Raw genomic sequence first — 14042 nt, 5'->3', positions numbered from 1 at the left:
ACAGGAGGGAAACCATGCCTGGCACTGTAAACCAATTAAGTACCTGTGTCTACAGGGGCCATGGAATCTAAGGAAAACCTGCTAGTAGCTGCTTCCTAAGCCAGTATAATTGCTCACTGCATTCTAAATGCGTACCCTTACATGCACAGGTAAGCGAAGCTCTCACCCCCATCAAGACGTTTCTTTTTGCAGCAGTGCAGACTGTCACAGAAAGCTACAAGTTGTCACGGTGCAAAGACCACCTGACTGGGATGTCTGTCCCCAGTCAAGACTTTACAACATGACTCCCAAGCCTCAGGGAACATTACGAAAGAGAGGGAGAGTCTGTAAGAATCACAGGATCAAGACATCTGCTTCGAGATAGTCTCTTCAAGAAGAAGGAAGCCAGGTGTGGTGGAGCACGCCTGTAATCCCAGCGCTTGGGAGGCAGAGACAGGGGGATCACTGTGAGTCCGAGGAGTCCAGGACAGCAAGGACTACACCGAGAAACTTTGTCTCAAAAAAACAAACAACAAAACAAAAAGGAGGAGGAGAAGACAAGAGGAAGTATTAGAGGATTAGAAGGTAGAAGGGTAAAGGAAGGAGCGGTGGGGGAGGGAGAAGAGAGGGATCGGTGAGGAGTTGGGGAGAGTGAGGGATGAACGTGATCAAGACACATTGTACAAAATTCTCAAAGAATTAATAACAACACTAACACACACACATACGCACTCATAAAAGGTAAAATGAGTTCAAAATCTGATCAATATTTAAGCCACTGAAGAAGGAGGAAGTGGAAGGTACCCTGCCAGGCCAGTCAACATCACTTTTGGATGTGCGCATCCCACTGTGCAGGGCGGGAGGCCATGGGCTGACACATGGACTGCTATAGTGTGAGAGCCACTGGTGCAGACCTGCAGGGCCTGCAGGAGTGAACAGCAGGAGCAAGCCAGTCCCAACCTTTGAGTCCTGTCTCTAATGATGGTCCCACAGAAAGCAGCATGCAGAAAGACCATGAGAGAAGAAAGCCAAAATGGCAGAAGTGTGGCCCAGGAGGAACCAAGACTTCTGTACTCACTGGGGCTAGGATTAAATCCTGAACCCTGAGTTTGGGCAGGACTATCAGGGATGTCACTTTAATGGTCAGATCTTGAGATGTCTAATCCTAATGGCCAATTCGATCGGATTGAGAGACACCCAGCCGAGCAGTAAAACCCATGAGTGTGCCTTTGAGGGCATATTCAGAGGCCAGCAGTGCATGTATCATCTGCCCAAATCAAAGTTTACTTCACAGATGCATCCAACCAGCAAAGGACTGTGGGGAGGTGGCAGATCTAAGGAAGTGGGTCTTTGTGGGGGAAATGCCCTGGTAAAGATGCATCCTCTTTCAGCCTTTTTGCCCATCTCTCCCTGCTTCTTGGATGCCATGAGGTGGGAGTCTCTGCACACACTCCCACTGCCAGGATACCGTGCCTGCCATCAGGCCAAAAGCTTTGGATCCGCCTGACCTTACACTAAAACCTCCAAAACCATGAACCAAAATAAATCCTTTCCCTTTTAATCTGTCTCTGATTAACATAGCCCCCTCAAGAACCCCAAATCAAACAGAAAACAAAAACAAAAAACCCAAAACCAAATCCTCACTTTTGTTGTTGTTGTGAGCCTAGCCCTTAACAGCCAAGCCATCTCTCCAGCCCACTCTTCATTACAACAATATTGACCAGATTGGGTGAGGAGTGCTCCCAAACCACAGGCAGAGAGAGGGCCCTGGGAATGGCCTGAGTCTTTTGAAACCTCTAAGCCCGTTCCCAATGACAGATGCTCCAAGACCACACCTCCTAATCCTTCCTGAACAGTTCCACCAACTGGTTCAAACAGGACTCGATGGCGGGGCGGGCGGGGGAGTATTCTCATTCAAACACCACAGTAAACTTTCATTTTTATCCTTTTCTCTCTGGCCATCCCACATTCTGTATCTTGTTAAGCAGACTATTAACTTTGAGAATCCCACAAGAGACACTGCGTTTCCATCATTTCCATCCCACCCTCTCCCCCTCCAACTCCTCCTGTGCTCCCACTCCTTTTCAAATTCATGACCTCTTCTTTACTTCTATGTGTATTTACGCACACAGGAATGCAACCTGCTGGGCCCATGTAGTGTTCCTTGTATGTACATGTACATAAGGCTGACCACTTGGGGTGGGAGAACCTCTCAGGAGGCTCATCCTTGGAGAAGGCTGACTTCCCTTCTCTCAGCAGCCATAACTGGCCGTAGTTCTTTCCTGGTCCGCATCAGCATGTCACCTGGTGCTGTTATTGGGCAGGTCTTGTTTAGGAAATCAAACTGTTGAGATTTCATGGGTTCCTTGTCATATGTAGGAGACACTATAGCAAATGCCCTGCTCCTCTGACCTTTACCATCTTCCTACACTCTCTTTGGCAATATTCTCTTGTGTTTTAGATATAGTGGTTGTGTTGGAGCGGAAACCAGTTAGGGCTGGGCACCTTTTCATTGGCTGTTCCCTGCGCTGTGGATTTCTGCATTAGTCTCTACTGCAAAAAGAGGCTTCTTTGATGTGGGGTAAGAACTACACTTACCTGTTGGTATAAGGGTAAGTACTTAGAATGAAGCCAGAAATTATGCCAGGGGCTAAAGAGATGGCTCAATAACTAGGAACATATCCCGGAGGACACTGGTTCAATTCCCAGCACCCACATGGCAGCTAACAACCATCTGAGAGTCCAGCTGCAGGGGATCGGATGCCCTCTTCTGTCTCTGTGGACATCAGGCATGCATGTCTGCATACACATACATGCAAGCAAAACACCCATCTGACTAGCAAATAACCAAAACTCCCCAGCCCCAGGACTCTGAGGAACTCTTTCACAGATGATGCCCGCTAGTATGCTACTAGGGCGACCCTTGGCAAGCTGGTTAATCTGCGACTCTTGGCTTTCTCATCTTTAAGCCAGGGGGAAGTTACAGTAATGTGCCTCCTGGCATCTTGGCTAGAACAGCGGTGAACTAAGCCCGGAGCCCTGCAAATAGTCCTGCCCTGAGTGACTGCTGTTAGCGACACAGCTCAGGCATGCCCTCTGAGGTCTCCATGTTCCCCCAGCACAGCTCCAGGCTGTGAGGCATTCACACCGGCTTACATATTCCTGTGCCCTAAGGCCACACTGGCTCTTCATTTATCTCATATCATGTTGTTCTTTTTTGAGACTGGGTCTCTCTGTCACTCTTGCTGGCCTAGAACTCTATATAGAACACGCTGTCCTGAACTCACTGAGATCCACCTGCCTGTGCCTCTGGGCTGCTGAGGCTGAAGACACACACACAGCACCACACCTGGCTTGCATACATTTTCTTAGGACACTGTCATATTTTATGTATTTGTTTGGTGTGCTTCCCTTTAAAAACACTAGGGAAACACAGAGAGCCAAGGGCAGAGCTTCAAGACTCTCACAGGCTACTGCCCCAGACAACTTAGTATTAGTTCTGTCTTCTACAGAACTAGAGCAGTGGCTGGGCCCATGACTATGTCACTTCCTGGACTGACAGGCTGATGTGGCCATATGACGACAACATACTCAGAAGCAAAGCCCATGACTTCCGGATGCAGCCTCTGGAGCATCCAGGCTGTCTCTGCCCTTTGTGCTGGCTGGATGCAGACCGTGTGTCTTGCTTCCACAGATGGAAATGAACTGTGGGACCCTCTGGAGCCATATGGAGGAGGGCTGCCCTTCCTACCTCTTCACCCACCCAGAACCATTATTTGAGGAGATCACATTTTGTTGTTTGTTCTTCAAGACATGGTCTCTCTGTGTAGCCCTGGCTGTCCTGGGACCCACTCTGTAGGCCTGGCTGGACTTGAACTCAGAGATCCAGCTGCCTCTGCCTCCCAAGTGCTGGGATTAAAGGCGTGCATCACTATGCCAGGCTCAGATAACTTCTTAAAAATCTCATATTTTTAGATTTATATATTTCATGTGTACGAGCGGTTTTGCTTGCTTCTATGTGCACTGCACGCACACGGTGCATGGTGTGTAGTGCTCTAAGGCCAGAGGAAAGCATCTGATCCCTAGGGATTAGTTAGACAGTTGTGAGCTGCCATGTGGGTGCTAGGAGAACCTCAGGTCCTCTGCAGGAGCAAGTGTTCTTAACTGCTGAGCCATTTTTCTAGACCATGGACTGGATTTTTTTTTTTTTTTTACTGTAATTTCTGACGGGCTGGAACCCAGCTGTGATCGCTTGGTAGCTGAATTCATTGCCAGCACAAGCCGTGGAGCCATTCAACACCTTGCTGCTCAGTCCTGCGCTTTGCTTCCCACAGGCAGAAGTCTGCACATGTGCCCTTGTTCATGCTTCATACATGTACTTCCTTTTTTTCCACAAATTCTTCACTTTAACTCAAAAGCTGCAACCCTTCCATAGCAGGCGGACAAGGCACAATTCACTCACTACTCTCGTCTGGTGCTGAGATTAGCCTGTGTCTAGTTTTACTGTGTGTGCAGAAACCTTGTTCTGTATACTTGAGAGATTCTGAACACATCAAGAGAACTCTCGTTTTATCACTGAGAGCTGACAGGTCTCATACACATGACAAGTACATATACACACATACATATGCGCATGAGTACATATAAATACACACACAGGTACCCAAATTTAGGCTAACCTGGTTTAAGTACCTCCCCGTTTTTATCTGGTTTATCACAACTGAGGCTGGACATTTTCTGACTTTTAGTTGTGTCCTGCCATCTCCTGAGTTCACATTTCCTACAGATTTTCATGAGGCAGCACTAACAGACAATCCCAGAAAACAATCTCCAAATGTCAGAAAGCAATTTATTAAAAAAAAAAAAAAAAAAAAAATATTATAAGGCACAAAAATACAATTTTCAAATGAAAGTCCTTTAAATTTCTGAGTTCAATATTCAAAGAAATTTATTCCAAACTATAATTTAACCTTTTTAAATAGAGAATATATTTTTAACCTCTAAATTTTATCCCCAAAGAAATGAGTGTTTTCCTAGATCTAAAGAAGCTTCTTAATACAGTACTGAGTTCCTGTCCTATAATGTACACTTCCTTAAAAATCTAGTTTTGTCACCTACACACATTTGTAGGTTCAAAACTTTATGTACTAAACTTCTTTCTGGCAGACGTAAGGCTTGGTGTTTTGTATTGCTTACTGCATGCTGTCGATCATATGAAGACACACGTATCAGAACGAGAGACAAAACTATGATCTCTCTCAGCTTTAGTTATATACAGTCAGGGCAAGAGCCCCAAACCTTCAGAAAGAGGGTGTAAAAATCAGCTCTGTTTGTATGTACACTCAAGCTTAATCTTGATAGTACAGTCCAAACATGGTGCACCAGAAAGCAGGTGGCACTCTCCACTCTCCACAGGACAGAAAAACAAGTAAACCACTGAAACAAACAAACAAAAATCCAATCTTAAAATTTCCACCTCCTGTTTCTTTCCAAAATATAATAACTACCCCCAAAGGCAGATGTGTAAGCGTTAACCTAATTCAAATCATGAAAAATGTCTCAAGCAAACCTCATAATCTAACCATCAGAATCTAACATGAAGTGTATAGCAGGAAGCCTTGAACACAGAACCGGAGCCTTCTCTTCAGACTTCTCAAGTAAAAGGTCGGCCCATCCAAACACATCTTGAACAGAAGCTGAATGGAGCACCTGGGAAGTCCCAAGTTGTCTGGAGCTTGAGGCAGGTGGGGAAGGGTGTTATGGAGCTGCATGGTAGACCTGGGTGGCCCTCCCAGCCCTTGTGATCCACAGTGACAGGGCGGGGACACATGCTGGGGCTAAGATGGCCCCCAAGAAATACTCAAACTAGAGGGCCCCGAACATCAACACAGTTATCACTAAATGCAACAGACACTACACAAATGCTTGCAGAAACACTTCTAAGGAGATTAGGATGAGACTCCACTTTCTCTGGATGGAAAGAAAGAAAATGTTCATTTCAGCCTGGAGCTGTGGCACACGCAGCATCACTTGTCTTTCCTGTTTTCAGAAACACGACTGATGTGGCTTCAGAAACACATTTCCCCGGCCATCAACTGCCCACTCACACCCTACTCAGCGTGTAGCTCCTGCCGGCTGTAGGCAGAAACAGTCACCTGCAGGCATGTGGGTGGAAGGCAGGGCATTAAATACAAACGTGAAGTGGGCCACGGCAGTGCATATCTGCAATCTTAACAAGAGGTTGGCAAGTCCAACTTCAACCTGGGCCACCCAGTGACACCCTGCCGCACCCTCACCCCCACCAGCAAGTACACCTCCTGGTTAAGAAGGAGGGTTAGAAGAACTGGGTTAAAAGGTGGACTATGGCAAAGCTAAAACAGACAACATACCAGGAAGCACAGTGCATGGGAGACCATCACAGGCTGAAACTGAAAAAAAGGAACAGACACCAACATGGTTGAACAGGCCACTCTCCCCCTGGCAAGCGCCAGGGAGCAGTCGGCCAGCCTTTCTCTACCGGGTCTGCCAACACCGTGCACTTTCACAATGTTCATTATGGGGACCACATTTTCAAGAGACATATCTATAGAATATATCTCTATAACCCCTTCAAACGAGCACGCAGGAAATAAATTCAGAAGTAGGCAGTTGAAAGAAAAAGGTTTGTTTTGTGGTGGCACAGTGAAAATCATCTCAGGTCATAGGTGACTGCTCCTCCTCGTCATATTTTCCATGTTTTTTCAATTACTCCAAGTTCTTCTAATTCATAAGGCCAGAAGTCCTCCAGCGAGAAGCCATCTAAGACCCTCCCAATCACTACCACAATAAATGTCCACTAGCCTTGTGTCTTTGGTCATGAAAGTAGCAAAACATTCACATTTTCATCACACTACATTCAAGTGCCTTTCAAGTCTAGAACATTCTGTATTTTAAAAAAATATTAGAACAGAAACTTTCAATCATACATTAGAAGCATAATTTAACAAAACAAGGTATGAAATAGTTGAGGGCGGGTTAACTACACGTTGATGCATGGTATAGTTAGATGTTGGTGTAACCAACCGGTTCTGCATAAGTGCACATGAGGCTCACAAGAAACGGTGCACCCAGGGGCTGGGATAAAGTGCTATGCGGGAGTCACACGTGGCCGGGGGTCACACACAGCAGAATTAGCAGCAGCACGTGTACCTGTGGCCTGCGAGTCTTTGGACATACCTGTCTCTCTTTGTGCACACGTTCCCGAGCTCAGACTCCATGACCACGCAGAGCATGGTGGTGTTTACGAACAAGAGCTTGTGTACACCAGCAAAAGGGCAAGGCTAAACGTATGAGCATGCTCATGTTCCAATATTGTCACCCCAGTATCAAAAAACCGAATAAAATTATCACTACAAAAGACAAACACTCTTCTTGCATTGGCATTCCGGAGATCATGTGAGTGGGAGAGTGTTGACAGAGATTCTTTGTCTTTTCTTTCTCTCTCTCTCTTTTTTTTTTTGTTTTTTGGGTTTTTGTTTGTTGCTTGAGACAGGGTCTCAGTATGTAGCCCTCTCTGGTTGTCCTGGAACTGTAGACCAGGCTGGCCTTGAACTGACACTAGAATGTGCCATCATGCCCAGCTACAGAGTCCTTTTTCCTTGGGGAAAATGGAGAGATCACAAATCTGTATGCCCGTGGCTGCCACCCAGCAGGCATCTGAGTACATACCACTAAGACATGCTGATTTATTTCCAAATTCAGGCAGCTTAACGGCAATGAAGCTGCTTTATGAGTCAGTTTTAAAGATGGCTTTATGAGGGCGCAGACCCCCCACACCTCAATTCTTCATTTGCATACACAGATCCCCAAGAGAACGACACAGTAAAACTTGTATCACGGGCGGGCGAAGCTGTCAACCGCACTTCCCGCTCACGCTGGACCCACTGCGGTCCCGATCACATGATCTTTTCTGAAGAGAACATTTTTTCAGCTATTTCAGATCTGGTCATAATTTCCTGGAGGGGGAAAAAGATGGGTGTCAAATTCTGGTGCTAGATCCAGAACCTACCAAAATGTTCTAATCTTAGAAGTCACTATTTAATCTTATAACAGACCTAAATTTGGGGACGTATCAGATAAGATTCCCCCTCCCCCCATGCTCTGACACAGCAGAACATTTGTCAGCAGAGATGGGAAAAGGTCAGCTTCCTTCCACCTGTGAGGGGCGGAACTGTAGCTAACAGGACTGTAGCTAACAAGTGAGAAGCTTGTTTCCTATTACTGAATCCATAGTTATTTATCATATCAAGTGGAGTAAAGTGCACTTCCCTGAGGGTTGCAGACCCTCCACCCTGTTATCCTGCTACAAAGGAACACACTGCGACTTCAGAGCCATCCCCCTTCCAGCTGTTCTCAAGCTCTACAGCCAACACTGTACACCACTCCTCTGTACGAGCCAACGCTTTGTCAGTTATCCTTTAATCCATATACTGCAGATGTGGCCTGCCTTGGGCTACCCTGCAATGTCTACTTGACCCATAATTAATTTTCCCACCCAAAAACTTCATTTGAATTTCATGCTTAGTAAGTAAAGCTGGAAAGAAACTATTCCCACAAATTATCTACACACTGCCAGACGCTAAACAACAGGCTCATAATGCCTTCAAAATCACACTTCCAAACTCAAATCTCGTGAACTGCCTCTTCCCTTCATTTGTACCAAGCAACTTTACCCTGCTTCTTGGCCTGCAGAGGGACTTAGCCCATGTCCTTCACACTGCAAGGCCTCACACTGCATCCTTCCACTGCTCGGCTGGAAATGGCTTCAAAAAGTAACTTGCAGAATTAACTTGTGAAATACATCGTGAAAATGAAAACAGCTCTAGGGAAGTAAGCAAGAATATGTTTACCTCATCCGAGTCCACTAACACTGGGAGAGCTCTGAAACAAAAGAGACAACAAAGACAGTGTCACTCAAGCAGCGCTCATGAGTCATGGAAACCCGACTGAGACCACGGGCAAGAAGGGAGCACTCAGGCTCACTAATGTGAATTCTCTGGAAGCCTCAGATGAGCCACTCTACAACCAGAGATGTGGGGGCGGCAGGGCTTCTGGGAGGGGCCAGGGCTTAGGGTGCTGGCTGTGTTCTACCATCTGATACAGAAAGGGACTTATTTAAAAGCTGCATTGATATCTACCTAGGATGTGTGTTTTCCAGAACGTGAATGCCTTTAAAAATGTTGAGTCTAAAGTTAACAGAAACATTTTATAAATCTGAACTTAAATAGAAACAATCTAGTACAAGTGCAGTTCTACATATGGGGCAGTTGGTTGAAAATGCACATGAGTATTCTAAACAAAAGCCACACCCCACTCCCGATTCTCAATGCTTTGCTATTTCTTATTTTTGACACTTGGCTGGCCAGGCAAGGTGGTACATGCCTTTAATGCCAGCACTTGGGATGCAAAGGCAGACGGATTTCTTTGAGTTCTGAGGTCAGCCTGGTCTACAAAGTGAATCCAGGACAGTCAAGGCTACAGAGAGAAACCCTGTCTCAAAAAACAAGCAAATAAATTAACTAATTAATTAAAAGCAGACTTCGGGCTGGTGGGATAGCTCAGTGGGTAAGTATGCAACCAACATGATGACTTGAATCAGATCCCTGTGCCCCATGTGGAAGGAGGGAACCAACGCTGTCAGCTGTTCTCTGACCTCTGTGACCATGTGTGCATACATATACAAATGGATGGAATAAGTGGTTTACATATGTCTGAACTTTTTTTTAAAACAAAATAAAATGATTCTGAAAACTGAAACCAGGAAGAGCCAGTTAGTTGCAGGCCACTAGTATAAAATGGGTGCACAGTGGAAAGGCAGGGAGAAGGTCAGAGCTGTGAGAAGTAGTGATGGGGTCCTACATAGACACACACAGACACACACACACATACATACACACACATACACATACACACACACACACACATACACACATACACACTCTCTCTCTCTCTCTCTCTCACTCACAGATGCATACATGCGCACACACACAGGTTTGAGAAACAGAGAATGGAATCCCTTCAAACTACAGCCTCAGGTTCAGACGTGAACAGAGGATATTTACACGTCTGTGAACGAAGAAGGGATATTTTCTTCCACCCACTTCAAATCTTCATCCTGTAGAAATAAATATTTATATTAAGTTAACTATCACCTGAAAACATAAATTTGGTAGCATGTTTGTAAATGTACATACTTAAACCAGATGTCAGTTGTTACATGTGCTCTAGGGGCTGGCATAGGTGCCACATACTATGTGCCAGCGTTTCATAAATGCCAGGTGGTGGCAGTGCACACTTTTAATCCCAGCAATCCACAGGCAGAGGCAGGTGGATCTCTGTGAGTTCGAGGCCAGCCTGGTCTAAAGAGTCAGTCCAGAACAGCCAAGGCTACACAGAGAAACCCTGTGTTAAAAAAAAAAAAACCAAAACTAAAACAAAAAACAAAAGAAAAAAAAGAGAAAAGAAAGGAAAAACAAAACAAACAAACAAAAAAAGAAAGAAAGAAAGAAAGAAAGAAAGAAAGAAAAGACCAATCACCTGGAGTAGCTAAGTTTTCCCTTGTAATAAAAATTTACTTCTAGTTCTTATACTTGGAAAAGAGAAATAACAGTGTAAAATAAATCCAGCTTTTCTTTCCTATGTACCTGGCTACCTGGTTTGGTCTACTGAGACAAGGCAACAAAGGCCCATTTCTGTGAGTGCTTTCCAGGTGGAAATTACACATGAAAAATAAGACTTCTAATTTCTGATCAAAAGCCAACAATACTTAGCTTAGAAGAATGAAATAAAAATTCTTTGACATGTTTGTGACTACTGAGCTTTCAATAACTGATATACATTACCAAAAGGAAAATACCTACAAGTTGGGAACACAGCACACCTTGAGGATCCCTCATCTAAGATTCTTGGGGGCCAGAAGTGTTTTTGTTTTTACAGTTTATATTTCCGAGTATTTGTATATGAATTAGGAGACAGTATAGGGATAGGATCCAAGTTGAAACATAAAATTCATTTATAACCCATACACTTTACATGGGAGGCTGAGGGCAATTTTATACAGGAGTTTTAAAAGTTTAGTACATAAAACAAAGTTTCACAATAGTCTTTCCACTTGCGGTGTCATGTTGATGCTCAAAGACTGGGGGGGGCGGGGCTCTGAGTTTTCAGATTAGGGTGCTCTACCTGCAACTCTAATACCAGGTGAGACAAACTAGAGGTTTTGAACAGCTGTTACTACCATGAAAGCACTCAAAGAATACATTTTGCAGATTGCCAAAAAAAAAAAAAAAAAAAAAAAAAAAAAGACCGGGTGTGGTGGCGCACGGCTTTAATCCCAGCAGTTGGGAGGCAGAGGCAGGTGGATCCCTGTGAGTTCGAGGCCAGCCTGGTCTACAAAGTGAGTCCAGGACAGCCGCCAAGGCTACACAGAGAGACCCTGCATTGAAAAACCAAAACATATAAAAGTAAAAAAGAAGAAGAAGAAGAAGAAGAAGAAGAAGAAGAAGAAGAAGAAGAAGAAGAAGAAGAAGAAGAAAAGAAAAGAAAGACTTTGTCAAGTCCAACAGTGAACAGCACACACAGAACATACAGCCCCTGCCCTGTGGAGCTCCCACACATATGTAGTCTTTATATAGTGTCATTGCAAGGCAGCAGAGTGCAGAAGAGTGTAAGGTTTCATTCTGCTTAGCCAGCACCACCATCACCTTTATGCCCAACACCACCTATAAGGTGTTTTAAGACTCATCTTCGAGCTGGGCGGTGGTGGCGCACGCCTTTAATCCCAGCACTCGGGAGGCAGAGGCAAGTAGATCACTGTGAGTTCGAGGCCAGCCTGGTCTAACAAAGCGAGTCCAAGACAGCCAAGGCTACACAGAGAAACCTTGTCTTGAAAAACCAAAGGGGGGGGGGGGGAAGACTCATCTTCGAGTCAGATGTGGAAAGTCCATGCCTTTAATCCCAGCACTCAGAAGGCAGAGTAGGCAGACCTGAGTTCAAAGCCAGCCTGGCCTGCCTTGTGAGCTCTGGGTTCACCCAAATGCTGAGTCACAACCATCTGGAACCATGCAGTTCCAGAGGCTCCAGACGTCTCCTCTGACCTGAGGGTACCAGGCACACACAGCACACACACATGGTATACATACATACATGCAAACAAAATACTCATATACATGAAATAATTTATAAACCCCTCCCTGCCCTATTTCTACATTTCATTCATGCCTTCATGGTTTTAAAACGCCTGTTGCTTTGGAAAGTGAATGGGACATATGAAGTCCTTTTCCCAACAGGTACCCACCTGTACCTAAGCTGGCTTCAAAAGAAATTGCTTAGAAATGCTGAAAAGGTACCACGGACTTTTACCAAAACAAAGCATCAGTCAGGGATGAGCCTCGCAGAGCCCTGGCCAGACATGGACTCAGACACAGAGGACTGGGGAAGCCTGAAGGCTGCTGGCCCAAGCTCAGCACCTGATAGATGACAACAGACACAGTGACGCTGCAGTTATGGGCCCAAACGTGCATGGGAACAGCTAACTTAATAAGAATAAACTTTAGCAAAAACTCCTTTGATGATTGATGATTCTAGCATGGATAAAGACTCTAAAGTATTAGACAGTCACTCCACTAAATACAGATACTCACAAAATTATCAGCAGTAGGTTTAGCTGTTCCGTTTGAGACTGTTTTTGAGGCTCTTAGTTTTATTCCTTCAGCTACAATGAGAAACATCACAAAGATATATAAAAATTGTAACTTCACACTTAATACCCCAGTAAGAAAAAAGATTATTTTTTAAAAGAGAGTTAGGAGTGACCACTTCGGCCAGGGGGGTAGTGTTAATACGCCATTTCACAATTAGGAACGAGGTGCAGGAAAAGCTAACAGGCTTCTGAATCATATGCAACAACTGGGCATTTACAGGTACACACACCCAGCGGGGCAGGGGCACATCAGGGTAAATAGCCAAATGTCACTTCAAAATGGTCACTTCTTTGCACCGGGAAATGAAGGCCTGTCCAGCTGTCTGAACAGGCCCCGAATCCCTAACATAGTCACTGTATTGTACTACCCTCTAGCACTTGTCCTCTTGTCTAACTCAAATTCTGTCCCTTTAAGCAACTGCTGTCCGTTACTGTGCCTGCTTTTTCTCCTAGGCTCAACCTCTGCGACTCTCTGCTCCGAGAGCAACTGTCTGGTTTCTGTGTCTGTAATAAACGGTATCTGCCTTCCTGACCTGGCCGACCTCACTGAGGAGTGTCCTCCAGGCTCAGCCTCTAGTAACTGTGGGGCGCAAGAAGCAGGTTTTCAACTTGCTGGTCTGAAGTGCAGCTGGGGCGCTCAAGCATACATACACCCCCAATTCAATTTATTTTAATGTGTAAGGATTTAGAAATGTGTAAGATTTACAATATTTAAAAAATAAGACATCTTTGGGGACTTGGGATATATCTCAGTGGTAGAGCATTTGCCCAGAATGTGTGAAGCCCTAGGTTTCATCATTAGCACCCCCCCCCCGACACACACACTAGCGGGTACGTGCGCACGCACATGCATGCACACACACAGGCACACACTCATACACATACATATCTTGAAAATTTTAACTTGCTTGATATATAAACATCAGGGTATCCTTATGGTATATACAATATGATACAAAAATTATTTTTCTCCATATTTTATGAAAGCTTTTTATTTTTTTAGATTAAAAAAATTATGCACATGTGTCTATGTGGGTATGTACATGAAGGTCAAAATCCTCTTAAAGAGATTTTACACTGTCCATCACTTGTAATAAGCAGTGTGTGAAGCATCCTCTCCACCTGGCCATCAGTCATGCTGACGGTAACCACTGTGGGGTGGGGTGGGTGGAGCAGCTCACTGCTATCTTGTATCTCCATGGCTACTGAGAACTCCAAGCATATTCAATCTGCACACTGTTCAAGTCTTCCATTCACTGTTTACCAGGTGGGTAACCTTTCAATGGATTTCTTCTTTTATCATTTTCTACCTTTTCTTTCTTTC

At 44.8% G+C, this 14042-nt stretch overlaps 1 protein-coding gene across 2 annotated transcripts in view; it reads right to left on the bottom strand.

Annotated features, from left to right (window-relative positions):
• Positions 1-7793: 7793 nt before the first annotated feature.
• Positions 7794-14042, bottom strand: part of Tmem87b (transmembrane protein 87B) — a 35427-nt gene continuing 29178 nt past the window's right edge. For both annotated transcript variants that reach the window (XM_051144595.1, XM_051144594.1), the window contains exons 16-19: positions 12660-12730; positions 10080-10132; positions 8868-8898; positions 7794-7973 (exon numbers count right to left, since the gene is read on the bottom strand). In XM_051144595.1, the coding sequence (XP_051000552.1) occupies positions 7914-7973; positions 8868-8898; positions 10080-10132; positions 12660-12730 (215 nt within the window). In that variant the 3' untranslated portion in view covers positions 7794-7913. The remainder of the gene's footprint in view (positions 7974-8867; positions 8899-10079; positions 10133-12659; positions 12731-14042) is intronic.

Source organism: Acomys russatus, chromosome 4 (genome assembly GCF_903995435.1).
Source record: "Acomys russatus chromosome 4, mAcoRus1.1, whole genome shotgun sequence".
NCBI classification, from domain to species: domain Eukaryota; kingdom Metazoa; phylum Chordata; class Mammalia; order Rodentia; family Muridae; genus Acomys; species Acomys russatus.
Note: the sequence above shows the minus strand (reverse complement) of the source record. Positions and strands in the feature narration are given on the sequence as shown.